The 20,831-nt window shown below is 41.5% G+C and overlaps 1 protein-coding gene and 3 non-coding genes across 4 annotated transcripts in view; 1 reads left to right on the forward strand and 3 right to left on the reverse strand.

Annotated features, from left to right (window-relative positions):
- sema3h (sema domain, immunoglobulin domain (Ig), short basic domain, secreted, (semaphorin) 3H) overlaps positions 1–20,831 on the forward strand; it is a 59,213-nt gene continuing 38,382 nt past the window's right edge. The window contains 2 exon segments of the mRNA XM_041052900.1: positions 1–554; positions 557–614. Of these exon segments, the coding sequence (XP_040908834.1) occupies positions 513–554; positions 557–614 (100 nt within the window). The 5' untranslated portion in view covers positions 1–512.
- Positions 3,945–4,016, reverse strand: trnam-cau. The gene has a single exon. It is a non-coding gene; the product is annotated as a tRNA-Met (tRNA).
- Positions 4,164–4,235, reverse strand: trnam-cau. Its single transcript has one exon. It is a non-coding gene; the product is annotated as a tRNA-Met (tRNA).
- Positions 4,242–4,314, reverse strand: trnar-ccu. Its single transcript has one exon. It is a non-coding gene; the product is annotated as a tRNA-Arg (tRNA).

Raw genomic sequence — 20,831 nt, forward strand, 5'->3', positions numbered from 1 at the left:
GCTGTCAAGCAGCGAGGAGGCAGCGGAGAGGCGACTTAGTTTTTTCTTGGAATACATTTCCCCCTCCATCTCTGAAGCCCACACACATACACACACTGAAGAAATATAAACTCGCAAACACACCGATGGTCAAGTGTGTGTGTGTGTGAGTGCTGTTGTTACCTTCTTATAAGGAGTGGTGAATTATTTGAAGGATCTGGACTTACTCAAGCCTGACACACTTGACTGTGAGACCGTTTGGATTCAGCGTCTTCTTGACTTGGACTTACTCTGTAATTAGATTCCACTTTTGTTTTTAACAGTGCACCACTTTGTATTAAGAGTGGTGTGCCCCTGTGTTGTGTGCGTGTGGGTTGTGTGTGTGTGAGTTCGTGTGGGATCCAGTACTCGACCTAAATGCAACACTGAGATTTTTGACTGAAACTACCTTGGCACTTGTTAGTTGCCTGAAATTGTGAGATTGGACTCACACTTGGACTCGCTGTTTTATTTGTGTGTGTGTGAGGAGAAGGATGTGTTGGCCAGTGACGGTGGTCCTGCTAGCCCACCTTGGGCCACCACCCTGGTGGGGGCATGGAGAGCATCTCAGCCAAGGCTACAGTTCACACACTCCGGTAAGAGGCAACATTTCTTTTCTTCTTTTGTTTTTAGTGTTTCAGTTTTCTTTGCTCTTGATGTCTAATACATCTGTCTCTCTGTCATTCTTCACACACACACACACACACACACACACTGTGTGTGTGTGTGTGAAGACACACACACAGGTGACAGGAGTAACGCACCACTTCTCCTTTTTCACTTTTCTTTCTTTCCTCTTCTGTTAATGCCCACACACTGTTATGCAATATGCGGAGCACAAATTATACCTTTGCCTCTCTGCACCTCCACCTGTCACAAGTCACCTTTTTTCTTTTTGTTTCACACTGTCTCACTTCCTCCACCTCTGTAATCACCTTTGTTAAATGAAACGTCTTCCATTGGTCTAGTTTGAGTGTGAAAGCCTTGTCTTCAGCCCACGCCCACCTTACTTTCTCATCTCACCACGAGTTCTGTTCAGAAGTGGCTTAATTTAAGTGCTTATTTTGACTTTTCAACACTTATAATGCCAGTTTTATTCATAAATTATGTATTCAGCATTTAGAAATGGTTGCAGCATATTAAAAGCTGCTGTAGAGGTTTCTGAGACAGGTTGTAAACAAGGCGACAGTTTAGCCAGATTTGAGTATGTAAACCAGTTTATTTAGAAATAAAACTAAAGGTGAGTGCACCTGAAATGTCACTAATACTCTCTTTTTTAAAGAGGACAACTGTGTGCAAACACCGTTAATCAGACAGCTTATGGTTCTGGATGTTTACTCCTGAGAGTTGGGCAATAATTGTAGCGTTCACCCTCATTTTTTTCTTCCAAATAAGTTTGTCTAACCCTGGCGTTTGTTTAAAATCTGTATGATTATCTAACCATTTGTGGTTTTAGTACCATTTGACTTCTTTTTACCAGTGGCACCACATTCCCACATCACAGCAGTGAATTTGGTCTTATCATTACCGATAAGAACCTTAGCCATAAAAACAAAAATAAGACCCACACTGTTACATACATATATATTTATGTCCTATAAAACTTTTACTTACAAATTCTTGGGCAGAAGTTAATTGGCTGAAAAGTATTTTCAGTATCAGTTGCAGTGTTTGTCTGAAGCAGATGCAAAGCTTTCAGTTACGATTAAGCAACACCCCCCTCGGTATTTGAAATTAAGTGTCTATGTCTGTTAGTTTCAGTTATGGCTAACAAAGAAATAATTATATGATGGCAGAAATCCCAGATCCAGATCACCACCAGCTTAATTATTTCTTGGCCACGAGTCGGTCTGTCCACCACAGTGAAATCCACGCAGAGGTTGCTGGAAAAAATCCGAAGACAGACGCAACAAAATATCCTTTAAAAGGGGAAAGGAAAGTTAAAACTCCTTTGAACTAAAATATGATTTATTTAACATTGATACTGTGGTGGGAAACTGAATCATGCATTGGTTTGCTGGTGTATTTCACCCTCTTTTTTTGGTCTTTTTCTTCATGCACTTCTGCCACTGTGCAGCATGTTGCGTAAACACGTCATTGTTGAATCAACATGCTGCAGAGGAGCACAGACTCTGCTGTCGGTGGGTTGATGCATGGCTGAATTGGAGTCGACGGGTCCTTTTAAAGGGCGCAGTGGCGCTACACAGGCTTCTAATGATTGTTGGCGTTTGTTTTAGTCTTGGAGGAGCAGCAGTGGGGTGGGGTTTGCCTCGCTGGAGAATGTGGAAAGCAGATTTGAACACGATGGTCGTGTGACGGACACTGTATGTGACGTGCTCTGAGTTGTCCTGCAACAGTCCGCTCCTCAAAATAGGGTAGAATTTAACACTTTGACCCATGTTCAGTCCTTTGTTGTTTGGCGAATAACAAGCATGACGGTCAAAAGTAATGAGAAAGCAAAGATCTCCATCTTCTAATTAAAACAGGATTTGGGATTCGATCTTTTGCCCTCTCAGCTTTATTTGCGGTGAATCCCCTCCAAATTAAAAGCCTTTCTGAGGCGTCCAGGCCTTTAGTTATGCCGAGATAAACTCGACTCCCTTTAATCATGTTTACCAGAGACACTGTAGAGTAAGAAACCAGCTGATTACACGATCTTACATAAGCCGAAACACAAAGGGTCTGTGAAGTGGATGTGATAAGGCTGAAGTCGACCAATTGTGACCTAGAAAGTACAGAAGAGAGGGAGAAGAGAAACCTCGTTGGATTGTCCCAGGTGGGAATTTAGCTCTAATGAAATCTGAATGGGAAAATGTGAAGAGCTGCTAAAGTAGCTGTATGTGTGTGCGTGTGCCCGTGTATTTTTGAGCACACTTTCATGTGTGTGTAGTTCTGTTTAAGTCACTCTGATGATATGAACATATGTGTGCGTACTTAGATAGAGCTGTTTCCAGGATCTCTGTCCACCTCATTCTTTGTTGTGTGTTCTGCTGAGGCGAATCCTCGTGTCTTTGAACAACAGAGGTTTGTGTGTGTGACTGTGTGTTTTTTATCTACAGTGGCCAGTGTGCTCGTCTGTGGAAAGAGAACAAAAAAACATGTGCGATGCATATAGGGATTACGGTGGGCTCTGTGTCCACCATTATTTCTGTTTATGTGCTTTTTCTCTCTCTCTCTGTGGGAGCTTTATGCTGTGGTCATTTCCCTTCATATCACCATGGAGGTTTTTCTCAGACAGACAGAGGAGGTTTCTGTCACAGAGATGCTGTAAAAACTGGCCATTATAAAGAGCTGGGATGCAGGAACCCAAAACACACCCCACTGATTTAACTGAAGTGTGAAATAATGATGAAGTAAAGCAAGAAAAACAGATGACAGCGAGAGGACAACTAAAGAAGATCAAAAAATAGCACTGTTTCACTAATGCCAGCAAATATTCTGTAAACAAGTACGACCGCTATTCATACATGATACTGGAAGAAAGTTCACTGTGCACTGTACACAGCTGCAGACTAAAAACCTAATCATTTAGATCACTTACTTTAATTTCCTCCTGTGCTTTTGAAATATGTTGACAGACGCACTGGAGAAGCTCTGAAACACAATCAGACTCATCAGGCTGCCCCACAATGCAATCTGTAACAGAAGTGGAGGAGCTGCTCCCAGCTGGAAAGATCTCAGAATAATCCCAGAAAACAAAAAATAAAATATTAAATTTTGAGGAAAACATTTGCTTTTCACCAATTTTACATGTCAAAGTGAATTTAACAGGCACACAGAGTACTTTGAAGCCCTTGAAAATACTTGAATATCTCCTTTAGCTCCAGAGGTCCTTTGAGAAAATTACTATAATGACAGAAACTGGCTGATTTCAGCTCATTCTTGGAGTTAAGTCTGTCTTGAAGAGCCACCCAGTAAAAGTCATTTAGCAGAGGATGGTTTCGATCCATCGACCTCTGGGTTATGGGCCCAGCACGCTTCCGCTGCGCCACTCTGCTGTCAGTCACCCCTGAAGGGACTCGCACCCACAATCCTTCACATCTGTTTAGTGAGGACAAGTATTTAATATAAGGCCTGCCTTACATGGACAGCTGGACTACATCTTGGTAACTCTTTAAGTCAACCAGCTGGTGATAAAACACCAATAGCAGAGGATGGTTTCGATCCATCGACCTCTGGGTTATGGGCCCAGCACGCTTCCGCTGCGCCACTCTGCTGTCAGTCACCCCTGATGGGACTCGAACCCACAATCCCTGGCTTAGGAGGCCAGTGCCTTATCCATTAGGCCACTGGGGCGCTGTGTTTGTTCTCATCCGGCTCTGTTGACATTGAAATCTGTGTTCAAATGTCAGCTAACGCAACAATGGCTGCTGAGGCTACTGTCATAGTGCCAGAGTAAGAACAATGAAGAGCAACATAAAGAGGGGGTGGAAACACATGGAGACACAGTAAAGCCCTGACAGACCAAAGGACTATGGACAACAACAGTGATGTCATGCTAAAACGTGTCCTGAAAAACAGGGAAAACTAGAAATATAAACTTGGGCTTGGTCAATTCAGTGTTATTCAGTTTTTTATCGTGTCATCATCTGCTGCTTATCTGGGTCCAGCCCCAGATGCACCAAAGTCCTACGGCACCTCCCACGGGTAGTGAGACACCATTTTTCTTTTCTATTACCTCTTTAATTACTCACATTTTGGTCCTTTTGACTCCTTGAAGTGATTTATGCAAACCAATCTGTTATCAAGCCTTTAAGGTGTCCCCGTTGTACTGCAAGACTCACTTAACAGAGGACGGATTCAGTCGGCATAAAAGAGGTGATCATTTTTAAATTAGAAAAGATTAAAGCTAAACTAACACACACACAAATGTATTCAGCAGTTTTCTTAATTTATCTGCAGATTTCTATCCTGATCATCACCTCTCTCTCTCTCTTCTTGCCCAATATGTTCAGTTCTTCTGGCTGAAGTGACACTTTACTGATGGTGCGTTCTCAGGTTCCATATCTTTTCTTTTATTTATGCTGTGTATGTTGTTTGCCACATGCTTAAATAGGCCAAATACAGAAGTAGTAACAGAGTGACATTTAAAATAGAAGTCTTGCAGATTCGTGAAGCTTGTAGGAACTGTAACCACGTCCTTTTTAGGTTTAATGTTTAAGAGTACGCTGAGCTGCCACGAGCAGCAGCCGAATCAGTCGGTGATTACTTTCTTAAACTTCTATATGAATTTTTACAGTTAAGTTGAATTCACAATAGCTTTTCAAAGTTGTAGTTTAAATGACATCACTCAAATTATACATGAATCTTATTAGAATAAAGGACAATACATTTTAAAATTTCTAACTGCAGAAACACTGAGCACAGATTAGTAGGTAGTTGTAGCTATATTATGTCATTATCATCATCATCATCATCATACACCATATATATTGCTGAGATCACAACCAGACAGACCTACCACTTCAGTGTCCAAAATACTTAACATTCAGAGCTGTTAGTGAGACACACACACACACACACACACAGAGGGGCCCTTTCACTGTCTGAGAGAGATTTGAGAGATTTGTTCTGATTGGTGAAATGTAATCAGACTGACTGACCAGACAGCTCTGTGTGTCTGAAAAGAAAAAACAGCTTTAAATACTTAAATACATGCCTGATTACCTCCTAACCCCCATTTCTTTCTTAATGACTAAATTATCCCAGTTATTCACTCAAACTTCATGTCGCCCATATGCGTGCGCGCACGCACACGCACACACAATACACATGTAATGAGTCCATTATCCCAGCCATTCAGAGAACGGTAGTGTGATTTTCTTGATGATAGATGGCAGTTAGAGATACCATATCTTTACCACACACACACACAGATGAGATTAGTATTAGGTGAAACATGTATAGTGGTCCATTGCACACCAAGCTGATGAACTAAATACACTAATACACCATATGGAAGAACACACACAAGCAAGAACATTCAAAAGACTTAAGTAACACACACACACACACACACACATAAACACACACACAAAAAGGTCATATATAGATTTTTGCACATACACAGACAAGTGAGCACTGTTTGTAAACATACAGAAACATATTCACGAGTAGGTCCTATACATGCTCAGTGGACGCATACAGAAACATATACACAAAACCACTTAAACTGCTATCACGGCTCCATCAGCACCTATTTTCAAACCAGTAACTGTCACATGAGAGAATGAAGATTCATCATCACAGCACAAAATAAAACTCCATAAACGCCTCAGAGGAGGTTTGGATGGTTTATTAAGTCAGTGTGAATCTACTTCCTCACATGGAGGCTGAGTCATGTTTTATTCATACAGCATTCACTTAGTGAACTGGTTTGCACAGAGACATTTAATGTTAATCCGTCACTGGAGAATTTCTGAATTGAATCGTATGAGTTTGTGTGATGTGAGCGGCATTGACCTTTGACCTTTACACTGCTGATTGGCTGTGACTAATTACATGCAGGCATTTAAACCCGGCCTGCTGTTTCCTTCTAGACAAATGCCCAAATTCTAATGTAAATGTAAATGAGTCCTTTTTTCATTTCATGCTATTAGCATGCAAATTGCTTGGTTATACTACACAGTAGATTAGTTCATCAGTGTCCAGATGCATGTTTGCTCATGTGCTTGTTTGTAAAATTCAATTTTAGGTTTCTTCAGAGAGGGAAAAAAAATGCCTTACACATGTAAAAGCTGGGGTTCAGATGCGTTCATTCCAATCAGCAAGTTGTGATTTTTACGGAGGATAAAGCCAAGATGTTGCCCAGTGAGCTGTAGCAACAAAAATGTTGAGCTGTAAACAGATTCTTCCATACAAAATACAAAATCAAGATGAGCTGTTTTTTAGTAAAGTAGTGATACCTTTTGTAGCTTTGCTGTCTGTGCGAGAAACAATCCCACAGACACACAAACCAGCAGCTGTCAGCTGATTTGGCTGCTGCTGGACTCAGATGAATGGAGATACAACTTTAATCCCGTTCACTGTAAACAGGATTAATTAGATGGCGAAAAGAAATTATCAACCTTGTAAATTCGCTGTTAAAAGTCTTTCTCCCAGATACAAAGAAGCTGGCAGTGTCTGACCTCTCATGAATCTGTAGTTCTGGGGCCGGGTTGTGTTGAGTGCCTGATTTACATACTCCGCTTTTCTGATGTGTCCGCCACCACCAGCCACACACCAACAATGCAGGCGATTTGTTTCCACACATTGTTTTTCTTTTTTTATGTCTCTCAGAGAATTTGGAAGCCAGAGACGGTGACATTCAGCTTCAAAAAAAAAGTTTAAAGTTCCTTCAAGTAGTGGAGTGTAGCAGTAAACAAAACAAAAAAACTTTGTGTTTCCGTTTCCACTGGAATCAACATGGTTGCGATTGGCTCTTGCTTGGCTGTCGCTTGCAACGCATCTGAGGATCTTTGCATAAAGTTGAGCCTTTCTCAACTTTCCGCTGTAGTGTAGCTCGATACTTTTTGAATCTGTCAAACTCAGCAGGGGGGACGCAGGGCAGCAAAGCAATGAATATTCACAGTAAATAGCAGCTGTCACTGTCCCAGCTTTTTAAATCTGTATGTATGAATGGCCCATTTCTCCCCCACTTACTCCTCAGCCCACTCAGTGGATTTCATTTGAATTTACATTAGTATTATTTTGGCCTTTTATAGCATCTTGTGAACGAGCTAAAACTTCATCTTGAGCTACGATAAAGCTGAACACTGTATCCAAAGCTCTGTATTTACTATATGTGTGCACTATATTTACTGTCTGCCATTTTATGTGAGCATCTGAACTCTGAGTGTGTAAATCTATTCACTATGTAGTACCCTAAAAAGTCCCACAATGTCACCTTGTCACTTTGCATTTCATATTTATAACTTAAAACAATGCATTTTGGAAATACATTGCTAAAAGTAAAAACATATTTTGGTAGATTTTAAGCTAAAGTCACCTCTAAGTTGATGTGCTTCACATTTTTTTAAGCATAAATTAGAAGGGTTAGGGTTAGCTTCTCTCAGCAGCACAGCTGCTCTTCAGCAGGTGTACTCACACAGTAGTTTAGATGGGCTGATTCAAAGAGCTTGTTGTTGTTTGGTTGGTTGTGTAGGAATCCTGCACTGTGGTGAAGCTATAGTCTTTGGAAAAATCAACAGATGAATGGCTAAATGTACCTGGATGACTGTATTTCATTTTATACATATGCTTATATACTTTATGGCAGCATTGAGGGTGAGGTTAAGAAGCGAAGTGTGTTGTAGCCTCCTCCCTTTTCTCCAGCCTCACCTTTCTCTTTCCCTCTGTGTACTAATAAAGCACAAAAGCCTTCAGAGCGATATTAAAAATCAAGAGATATTTCATTATTCATTTATTCTTTCAGATCTGTTTCTATCTAGGCCAGTGCTTTCCAGGCTCTGGGCTGGGGATGTTGCTGAGATGTGAATTTCACTGGGATGGTTATCTGGTACAGAATCGGGATATTCTGTATTATTAATTTTAAAAGCAGCAGACACGACGGTGGCGCCACCATCGCTTGTGACTACTGACGTCAAACCGCAGCTGTTTGCTCATCCCGCGCTTCAGAAAAAAAACTCAAGTAAGTCATTTTCTCTGGAAGAAGACCTTATTTTGCAGGGTGTTTACAGACAAATGTGGCAAAATATAAAGTTTAGCTGTACTTTACGTTCTTGCAAAGACTTAAGCCTCCTCTGCTGTTTAAAATCACTTTTCCAGAATATTTGGAGGACCTGATTAAATGTTCTTATGAACCAAACTTTAGGTCCTAACTAAGAAATTACAAAAAACCCTGATTAAGGGGATCGGGGCTTCAGGGTTTTCTCCTCTCTCTGGACTCAGACAGTGAAAGGAGTCTAATTACACCCTTGCTTTGGCAACAACAGCCCCTGACAACAGTGGACATGCTGTAAATTTACCCTCGAGAGGTTTCTGGTGTTAATATCAGAGACTATCTTTAGCCTGAAGCCTGTGATTAAGTAAAAAAAAACCACAAGCTTCATATTTCTTTCATTTCCCTTAAGAGTATTCATTTGCTCCAATCTGCCCTGCTGTCAATAATCAAGAACTGAGCTGAGCTGAGTTTGTACGCTCTGTGTACCAGCGTTCCTATGTAACATTCAAGAGATGCAACAACATTTTTTTACTTCTGGTACTCAATTATTACACAAGCAACCAGGAGATTTAACTTTAGTGTACTGTTCAGTGTAAGTCAAACTTAATGAAAACTTTAGTAGAAATGCCAAAATGAGACCAGAGAAAGTTTTTTAATGAGCAAAGGTAAAATAAGTGTATTATATATCCATGTTATCTTGACTGGAAAAAGTTCTAGTAACCCTGATCTGGACGTCCAAGGCTGTTTTCAGAAATACATTTCTCACAGCATTCCACTCTCTTTAGCTCCATGTGGGAATTTAATCTACAAAAGGACACTTGACTTGTTGGCCACATGGAAGCCAGAGGCAGACGGGATCAGCAGCGCTAAGACTAACCAATAGTTTACCTCATTAGCTGTAGATTAGGGCAGGCTGGAGACGCAGAACATGAGGGCGTGTAGAGACGCAGCAGATACTGAGAGGTTCATTCCCAAAATAAATATCTGTCACTTCTTCTTCTACAAAGATTGTTGCAGGAAATGTGTATTTGTTCTTACCCTAAAGTTATTTCTCATAGTACGACTTTTTTTTTTCTGTAAAACAGATGTATTTCTGAGCTTACAGTCATTTCTATGTGCGATTAGTGGATTTCAAATAGAACTTTTAAGCTGCTTTCACACATGGACTGCAGCCCTGAACTTTTCTAGATATTAGGATCCATGTGCGAATGCAAATCAGTTGGACCGGAAATTCAACGGACTTAACCCGAACTTAGTACAACAAACACATTCCGTATTATTTTCGTGGCATTTCTGTATCTGCAACACATTAGAGAGAGAAAAAGAGGAGAGGTAACATTTGAAGTCGCAAGGTCTCAACCTGTGATCTCAGTTAGTAAAGCACAGCCTTTGTATCTGTCAGGGATCCAATATCTTACTCAAAGCCACTTTAGGTGTGTTTATTCTTGCTGTCACTGGGGTTTGAACCTCAGTTCTCATATTGAACAGCCGGTTTTTAACTCAAAGGCACTAAATGGCCTTTCTCATTTTACTGTAAAGAAAATGAATTTGATGATTGAGTGTAAAGGTAACATGATACCAAAATAGCAGCTAGTAGATTCCAGTTGAGCCTCCGATTAGCGGTACATGCACACCGACACAAAACATCTCACCTTTAACCCTTGGTGTTACCGATCTGACATTCCCAGAGCTGCGTAAACAAGAGCTAGCCACAAGAATTTGATTCTCCCTGTTTTGTCAGTGATGGGAAGATGAGACAACGTGCCACAAAAGGTTAGAAGTCCGACTTCCTTTTCCTGTTTAAATAGAGCCGGGACTTATCAGAAAATAGAGAGGATGTACAGCGACAGATAGTGGCTTTTTATCGTCTGGCTCAGGCTTTAAAGCAGAGATTTATGATAAGTTTGACCCTCACAGCTGACTGTAAATTTAAAACCTGAGCTCTCTGCAGACATCATGACGATCCATAAACTTCACAGGACAGCTCCGTTTTTTATGGTCACCCATTTTGAAGATGTAAAGATATAGTTATTGCCCATTTGCCAAAGCAAATGTCTGCGAAGCATACTGTATGTCTGACATACTTTGAGGCTGAGCCAAGAGGTAGAAGCCACGGACGGTTTAAAGACTGCAGTGATTTTTCACTCTGATGGGTGTGGACGTACAGAATCTCTTGAAAAAGTGTTGACTTAACTCTTTTGTAGTTAGATTCATGGTGATGGTTTTGCTGCAGAGGGTAGTCACCAGTCTGTGAAGGACCACAGTCTCTATTTTCTTGAGTGTCTGTCACCGGTCCAGGCCATTAAAGGTTGTTGTTTCCTCTTGGGCCGTATCCACTTCAGAGTTATAAACCTCAAGTGTCAGCCTCAGCAGCATGACAGACAGATGTGGCACTAACTCAACTAAATCGAAAGTTTTAAATTCAAGTTTACCTTCATATATTCGGATGCGGGATTGAAAAAAAGAATAAATCACCAAGTATCAGTTTGGATTTTGGCCATTTTGCCAAAGAGCTTATGTTGTTCATTATGAACAAATGACAAAAATACGTTTTTCTTGGACTTAGGAGCAGCTTTTTTTTATCCATTTCCTGAAAGCAGGCTTACAGAGTAAGAACCAATAAATTTGAGGCGTGAGATAATACAATGCTTTTGTTGTGACTGAAGTTATTGTTTGGGGATGTTTTTACTCTCAGTGCAACATGTCGTCTCACCTAAGTAGCAGATGAGCTCGACGTAGTTGAGGCCAGAGAAAAATTACCTCCATGGTTTAAGGAAACTAACACTGACTGATGGTAGGAGGCAAGAAGACAGGAAATGCAGTCACCTGTGGTCCTTCCTCTTTGTGATTTTCATAAGGATTGTGGGAAAAGAAGGTGTTTTCAATCCTAAAATCAGTTTGAAAGATTGGGATAAGATCAGGGACCATCTGCAGCTGCTCATCAAAATGTCTGCATGTGTAGCCGTGAACAAGGATTTAACCAGTTGTTGTGCATTGGAGCGGCTCCCACATGAGACCGTATGTAACAGTGTGAATGTGCTTTCTGTGTGAACCTTCCCTTAGATAAATAAAGATGAAAAAATAAATTAGATTAAAAAGTAAACGGCGAATGGAGTCTAATGTGTGTATGCAGCAGCACGGCAACCAAGTCAACAGTCTGATGATGATGAATAATCGTAGACGCTGAGGTCGAAGGTCAAGCCGTCCACGTGGGTCTGGTCTGTCTGTGACACAGTCCAGACGCAGTGTGTCCGTGTGTTTGGCTATAATTTAGCTGCGGTATGTGTGTGTGGGCGCTTATGTTTGAATATGTGAGAAGATCTGTGTCCATGTGGAACAGTAAGATGCAGTGAGTGGAGATTATCTTGTGCATATGTGAGTGATGTGTAAATGAATTTATATGCATGTTTATTTCTTATTCTATAGGTACACATACTTAACCATAGAGCAGTGGTTCCCAACCTGGGGCTGGACCCCCCACCAGAGGATCAGATGATAAATTTGACAGGTCGCAAGATGATCAACGTTGTTTAAAAGACTGGATTTTAAATGTGACTGATAAATTGTTGTGATATCCCATGTGCCTCAGTGTGTCATAGTAGTAGACAACTGACTTTGCATCTGGATACAGTCTAATCTAATACAGTCATACACACACACATATTGAAGGTAAATGTGTGTAGTGATAAATGTGGACAGAGAGACAGTGAGATTTTATAACTGCTGTATGCATGTGGACATGTGTGTTAGAAATGGTTTTGTCTGTGTGCTCACATTTGTGCATGTCTTCACTTGAGTGCCCATCTGAGTGCCTATAGGCTTTGTTCCCAGGCTTCTGCAGGCCTCCCGCTGTAATTGCACCAGTAATTGGTGAAGTGATAACCCCATTTCCACAGGAAATGTGCCCCGGTTTCCTTGCCTCCGCCACCACCACCACCACCCACTGATGGCGCAGCCAACAAAGTCCTCCCCCTGGGAACGCTGCACCAGACAGCTAAAGTTCCCTGGGGCTCAGCAAGTAGACGAACAGATGGATAAAGACACAGACACAGAGACAGACACAGAAATGAAACTACACACATGTGTAGCTTACAAACACGCTCCCATGGACAATGCTGTAGGCTGTGAGACAATAATTGGATAGATTAATGATAAGTGTAGCTTGTGTGGGTCTGGATGTCGAAAGGAGAACTCACTGTACAATACCAGGAAAATAACAAAGTCGGGTTCCCATGAGAGTGATAACGATTGAAAGAGAGACTTGATTCTTTCATCATCATGTTTTTCATTTGCATGTTGTGCGTCAGTCAGATTTCACTGTGTCACCACAAACTCCTGCAAGGCTTTAAAACCATTTAGGTGGGACCCAGACGTGGACACACAAGGCCACACAGAAAACTTTGCCAGCCACTGGTAAAATCTTAATTCTGAAGTTATTTCTGAGACAAATATTTTGACAAAGACTCCAAAATTACTTTAAAGGTACAGTAAGACAAGAACTTTGACACTGACAATAGTGTTGGCGTCAGATACAGACAGAGCATGGAGCTGCCATCTGTACCGCCCAGCCTGCCTGAGCTGTAGCTTGTGGAAGTAAAACAGACCTCACTGTACGAGACTGTGCACATTGTTTTCGATGAGTGTTTGATATTTGTGGCGTCCCACAGCCAGTAACCGTATTTTGTGAGGACTTTTGGTTTAACCTCTTTAGTGCTGTTGTTATGATTACTTGCAGCTTAATAACTACCTTTGCTGTCAATTTGTGAATATCTTAAACATGTGTATCAACAAGAACTCGCTCTTTGTCTGTCAGCGACTTTCCCCTGTCTGAACCACTTCTGAAAACTGGAGCACATGTAGACCGCAGGTTACTGGCACCTTTAGCTGCAGAGCTATTTGTGTAAATTACATTAGCTTGTAATGAATTCATTTGAAAGTCACTGTTTTGTGTCATATGATTGTCTGCACTGCACGCCATGTAAATGAGATAATGCACACAGAGCTTATCAATTTAAGATCAGCCTTGTTTTGCTGTGTCAGGGCTTCTTCTGAGAGGATGACAGGCTTCACATTTAACCTTCTGTACAGCTTTATTCGTAGCAGTTCTGTGAAAAAGTTGCGGGTAGCAGCTTTTTTTTTTTTCACTCCACAGCTCTAAGCTTTTGGAATAACTGCTTTGTAAAAGACAGTTGCTTCATAACTTGTTTACCAAGAAACAAAAGCAAAGTGTCCGAACAACATTTGAAAAATGGCTGGATCAGCTCAGAACAGAGGCTTCATCTTTGACTGGCATCAAGTTGTATTCACATGCACCGTTGCGTGAAGTCTTCTGAGGTTGTTTTGCTTGTGCTCAGGTGTATTTTTTCATGAAAATGGCAGCTGCATTAGTTAGACAGATGCATTAGTGTGTGTGTGTGTGTGTGAGAGAGAGAGAGAGTGTGTATGTGGTGCAATGCAGGAATGTCCTTAGCTGTATCACACGCCACACATTTGGTCTAATCACATCGAGGTCCATCAGAGCTCCCATGACCAGCAGCCTTTTAATCTAATGTTCACCATGGATAAAAATACCTAAACACTAACACACACACACACACACACACACACACATATACATGCACAAACAGTATATAAACATAAACAGACAGCCATAGAAGTTAATATGGGCAGGCTGATGCTTGCACTAACATAAAGCAACCATTCACGCACAGACGTGTGTGTGTGTGTGTGTGTGTGTCGGTGTGCGTGCGTACCAGTAGGATTATGTCTTAGCATCCCTGTTCTTTAACGTCTTAACCTTTTACGTCTTTGATTCCCAGTGACAGGAGTCAAAGGCCAATTGGCCTGGATCAGAGGCCATGACCCTCGTTGACCCCGCTGTCAACTTGATGCTGATAAGAGTGGCTGCACTCAGCAGGCGCATGCGTTTGTGTTAGAGGTATATGTGTGTAGAGAAAGATCAGATCATGCTGTCTGATTGCACACAACATGTTTTTTCTGCTTTAATAGTCACCAGTTTTACATCTTTTTCTCTTTAATCTTTTTATTCTATGGATCATATGATGTTCAATTAATTAGTATTGGCTTTAATGATTAAAGTTCTATAGGATTAAGTGATAAAACCCATCACACTGTTCGTATGTATGTTTTTAAAGGAACAGGTGTTTGTCAGTCCTGGTCTACGTCTTTACCTAAACTTTATTACTGGCACATTGATCGAGAAACAGACACCAACAGAAAAGTCAAGCGAAAACAATGGTAAAAAACTAAAGAACTTGTTTTGAGAAATTTCAAATTGAAGCTTTTAGATTTGTGTAAAAGTGACATCTGTAGTATGGGAACTGGTTAGAATATGAAAGTGAGTGAATGCTATAGAAGTCATTATACGGTCTGTGTCAAACCCAATGAAATTACAAACTGCAGAATCGTTTGAGGATGAAATGAACAGTTCTGAAGAAACACTGCGCAGTGCAGTCGCCATATATCACCCAGCCTCTTCATAGAATGTAATTATAGTCCATCTTTAATCCTAAAACCAGCTCCCCACAATATAAAAAGTTTTCTGATATTTTTCTGATATTCTTTGCTTCATGTTCTCCTCTCTATGCCGCACGACGGCTCACTATTTTGGTATCGGATTGTTCTTCCAGCTTTCAGTGCACTTTGAAGGTATTTGGGAGCTTAGAGTTATTTTTGAAAAATCAATTTTAATTCACAGTTTCTGAAAAGGCTGCAGGGTTGGAGAACAGTTTGCCTCTGGGTTGATAAAATCATTGCAAACCACCACAGATGAATACTGAAACTTTAACTCACGCATTCACTATGATTTCTTCAAGCATCTTTTCAGAAGTTACTGTGTGAAGAAGTGTGTGACCTTTTGTGACTGTGTTTGGTTAATAATGGCCGAAGCCAGTGTGTGTGTGTGTGTGTTTGCCCTCCCATTAACTAAATGACTTTGATGTTTTGGAAAAACACTCCATTATAACAAACTGCCCTCTGTGTTTTAACCAAAGTGTTGATGAGTGGTGTTGGCCAAATCATTCATTGTGTGTAGGCACCCGTGTGTGTGTGTGTGTGTGTGTGTGCGCGGGGGGGCTAAGGAGGCAAGACCAAAAGACACCCCTCGACACCCCACACACACACTCACAAATTATGTCGGCATGGTTGCTGTTGCCAAGGCAACTGTCCCAAGAGTAAGGGTGGGGTGGGTGCAGCTGGTGTATCACGACTGAGTCAGGCATATGTGTGTGTGTGTGTGTGTGTGTGTGTGCACGCATGGTAGAGAAAAGAATGTGTGTGTTTTTTTCATACTGAATAAGAGCCATTCATCGTTGTGAGGTCAAGATAGGAAACGTTTGACTGGGGAAAAATTTTCCAAAAATTCTGTGTGTGTCTGTGTGTCTCTCTCTCTGTCTCTCTCTCTCTCTCTCTGTCTCTCTCTTTTTCTCTCTGTGTGTCTGTGTGTCTCTCTCTCTCTGTGTCTCTCTCTTTCTGTGTGTGTGTGTGTGCGTGTGTGCGTGCGTGCAGGATAAAGAAAGCAAAAGAGAGTTGTAACCAAACACAGAGATTGGGTCGGTGTGCGCGCGCGCGTTTGTCGATGTTAAATCTAAATTTGTTTCAGTATTGAACATGTGTTGCTGACTCACCGATCACACCCACATTCTGTCTTTGGAAATGTATATCTCTGCATATTTTTGTGCGTGTTGACAAAGCCACTTTCGGTTCCCTCCAGCAGATCTGAGGGTCAGATTTAACTCTAAAGTGAGGATGTGAGCTGGAGCTCAGCCTGTCTGACCCAACAGGATGTTGTAAGGCTAACAAATGCTGAATGTTACTGGTGTTTCCACTGCAGAGGTGGTTGAGCTTTTCCCCTTTATACTGAATTAAGCAAGGTCATACTGCTCTTGTGGCAGTAATTCAGATGAAGGGCTGATGCTTGAGTAGACAGAGCGAGGCATGAATTCCACCAGGGTTAGATTCCCTGTGAAGAGTATGGCTCTCAGAAACTTTTAGCCTTCAAATGGGTCCAATATAAGACGCTGAGTACATGAGACGCTTGGAATTCAAGTACTTTAAGCTGTCAAAACACTGTTAGGCGTCTAACAACATAAATGGACATTATCTTGTTCCCCTCAAAAATGTTGAATAATTTTGTGGTCTTTGCAATTCAGCAGCACACTGTGGAGTGAGTAAAATGTAGACACCAAAAAAAAAAAAAAAAAAAAAAAATAGTGGCTGCCAACATGAATATCACATTAATTTAAATGGAAAACAGAAATCGCAGCCCCATTTGAAAGCACCTTGGAACATCTTCATGACAGAGACTTCATAGCAGAAAGAGCACAGGCGTTACTAACATTTTGCTGTTGCAGTTCTTTGCCAAGACATGTGGATAAAGTGACTTTTGCAAGACACGGCTGATTCCTGTGATGTTCATTTGGACAGGCGATTGGAACAAAGCCGCCCCCCCCAATTAATCAGAGGTCTTTCATGTTTACACCGCCGCTGCTCAGGAACTGTTTGGAAGAAAATTCCACGACTTGTTTGCACCTGAGGCCAACTAAATTGCACACCTTGAACTAAAACAAACAGAAACGTCACGATTGTGTTGAATCCGTTGTGCTGCTGATTCACCCACTGAGATTAATGATGCCAAGATCAGTGGGAAGCAAAACAATTTACCTCTCTGACCGTTTGCTGAATATTAACAAAGTACCCGGTGGGTAATAAGCAGAGGTTTCCCGCTGGTCTAAAGTATAAGCTTCTACTATCTGCCTTTAATGTGTAGAACTTTTCTTTCCTACTGTGACTGTTTCTCTGTTTCAGATTATCTCTCCATTTCCATTGAGTCACGTCTTCTTTCTTTTTCTCTCCTCATTTCCTTTCTGCTCATCCATCTCTTGTGTTTTTGCCTGACTGTCAGCATATTGTGGCTCCTCTCATTTCTGTCTCCAGCATCGCTCTTTCTTCCCTCTCTTGTCCTCCTCCTCCTCCTCCTCTTCTTCCTCAACCTGATTTCTAAGCTTTTTTTATCTCTGCTTTCATTTTTTCTACTCCTCCCTTCTCCTGCAGTCGCTCTGTCTTACCTGCTCTTCCCTCACCCATCATACATCCAACCATCATTTTTCCCCTCATCATTATATCATTTTTCATCTTACCTTTTGCCTCTTTTTTTTCATCTGCCTTTCTCACCCTTCTCCTCATCCTCCTCAGTCTCCCTATCTATCCATCATTTTTTTTACTCTGTTATTACACTACAATTTTCCCTCACGCTCTCGGCTACTCTCCCCCTTCATCCTCTTTTGTCAGTTGGTTCCATTTCCTCCTCAATCCACCCATATGCCCATCACCCCCCCACCCTGTCACTGTAACATGATTTTTTTACAGGCACTCTCTCTTCTACCCTCATCGACCTTTCCCTCCCAATCCCCACCTGTCTTTTCCCATTCTTTTTCTTCCTGCACATCCTCATCCTCATCATCCATCAATATTTATTAATTTCTTCCATCAGGATTTCTTTCATTCTGATCTCCTTCTTTTGCTCCCCTCCTCCCTCCCCTCCTCATCTGTCTATCATCGTGTCATGTTTTGACATTTTTCCCATTCTCATCTCGTATCTGTCTTCACCCATCAGACCGTTTTCATCTTGTTGTCACTTTGCCGTGTTATTTTTCTCATCTTCTCTCCCTGCTGCTCCACTTCCTCCATCTCCTCCTCCTCCCTCTGTTTTTGACTTTATCTGTCTGTGCTGTTTTACACAGGCTCTCCTATTTAGTTTATGGTTTACGTGCAAAGTGAAAAATACAGATGTTCAGTGTTTAAAAACAAACACTGATGCAATACAGTCAACACATTCTACAAATTCCTTATTTTTTTGTGCAATCACAAGTTTTTTTTGGGGGGGGGGGCAAAAGAAAAGTGGGCTCTGTACCTTTTGTAATATGTTTCTGTTTATGTTCGGATCATATAATTACATACCAACCAGGAACTGTAAACAAAAGTCACATGGGTTCACAGCATGGAGCTTGTTAATTGGGCAGAGTTGTGGAAACCTGTCATCCTGCTGTGTTGAGACATTTAAGTTTCTGTAAATTTAGCTAACCATGGTGGACTGCTCTACACTCTCTTTGTCTGGTGCTCGTGCCAATTAAAACACATGAAGTATGAACTTCAGGCTGCAAAACAACATGAATGTAGCACCTGTGACATTACACACAGGCTTGTGGAGAGACGTCTGAAGCTTGGTATCTTAAGTTACTAGAGCGTGAAAATCCATATTTGTGCAATGATGTTGATCTAAAATGGCGTGAACAAGCATCTGCCACACCTTAGTGCAATAGCTTAAGATATCCGAGCACCAGAAATGTCACATTTAGAAAAATGAGCCCATGTTGCATCTGTCTCTGGGTCTGTCTGCTGCATTGCACCGTACAACATAAGAAAAATTAGGAAATTAAGTGACGCATGGTGCCACACAACTCTTGGTAGAGGCCATGGTTAATTCTCGCATTTACTACTGCGGTGCCCTTCTTGCAAGCTTTTCGATCGGCCTAAAAGGGCACGTGTCACTTCACTGCTCATCGACCTCCACTTGCAACCCGTGGCCACTCGAATCAAATTCATGTCACTAATGCTTTTGTACAGACTTCAGGGTCTGTGCCATCTACTTGAACTTGATCATGCAGATGTTCCTTCTCAGTCACTATGTTTCTCCAAGGAACATTGCCTGGTATTGTCATCCCTGCACACAAGGCAATCAAGGTCCAAACTCTTCTTGATTGTGGTTCCCCAATGGTGGAACAAGTTACCAATTGTCCCTCTCTACCTTCAAGAACATCTTCCAGAAGCATCTCCTCTCCTAACACTAATGCCTCTAACACCCTAACAATCCTGATTAGCACTTCCTGTGCACTGTCTGTGCACTTCTTTTCCCTATCCTATCTCCTTGCACTTTGTCTTACTGAATAGATTGAGTACTTACTTCAAGGTCTCCACATGTACTGAAGTGTTAGTGTTGTCCCTCTCTTGAAAGTCGGTTTGAATCAGAGAGCCTACCAAATGAGTAAATGTAAATAGTAAATTGTGAGTTGACCCACGCTGAGTACAGTGTTTGAATTCAGCCTGTGTAGATACTGACAGAGGACTGAGGCTGCTTCTGCTCTGCTAGCTTTCTGCTTTCACTATTCAGCCTGTGTAGACAGTGTGTAATGACTGTGTAATGCCTTTTTTTTTTAATTCAGTACTGGGTCGTGGTAGATGCAGGGTAAGACAAGCAACTCAGATGTCTACCCAGCCATGTCTTCCAGCTTTTCCTGGGAGTTGCCAAACCGTTTCGAGATCAGTCAGAAAATGTGATCCCTCCGGTGTGCTCTGGGTCTGCCCTAGGGTTTCCTCCTTGTTGGGTGTGCTGAGAATACCTTCACAGAGAAGATTGTCACAGTTCAGATGCAACCAAGAAAGAGAAGAGTTTTCCTAGTCACCTCAAGTGTTTTCATGGAGCCTCCATCTTAACAAAACTTCATAAACTCTTCCATATTTGTTTTGCCACTATGCTCGGAGCAGACTGTTAGGAATTTGCTCATTATGTAATCCTCAGCTCGACTGGCAAGCATCATCTCCAAAACCTTGTTGTGGGGATGTTTCCTGTAGTTTGTGTAGATCATATAGACCACTCAGTTATCGTAGGAGGGAACAGAAAGTGGCTTTTTCAGCCGTTCACTTTGGTTATTTTGTACCAGAGTGTGAATGGTCTTGTTCTGACCTGATCAAACAAGTGTTAATTAAAATCTAACTGCTACAGATACGCTCAGGGTGAATGAGGCCTTTCTCTCACCCCAGTCTGTCATCATTTCTCTTTCTTTCTCACTGGTCTCATCTCATTTCTCTCTCAGTCGTTCGGATCGATCTGCGTCATCTCGGCAGTGTCCCCGCTTCTCTTAAAGTCTACCAGTGTGATATTTTTTTTTTGTTTTGTTTTCCCTCTGTCTCTCTTAGTGTTCGCTCCTCAAAACATCTCATTAATCTTTAAGTCTCTTTGTCCCTTTTTTCTTCTTTCTGCTAAATCAGCATGCCAACTAATGTGATGTATAGCATATAAAGAATAGATACAGCAGAGTGTTGGAGGCATTCAGAGTTATTCATCACTTTTTCC

Source organism: Toxotes jaculatrix, chromosome 2, assembly GCF_017976425.1.
Source record: "Toxotes jaculatrix isolate fToxJac2 chromosome 2, fToxJac2.pri, whole genome shotgun sequence".
NCBI classification, from domain to species: Eukaryota; Metazoa; Chordata; class Actinopteri; family Toxotidae; genus Toxotes; species Toxotes jaculatrix.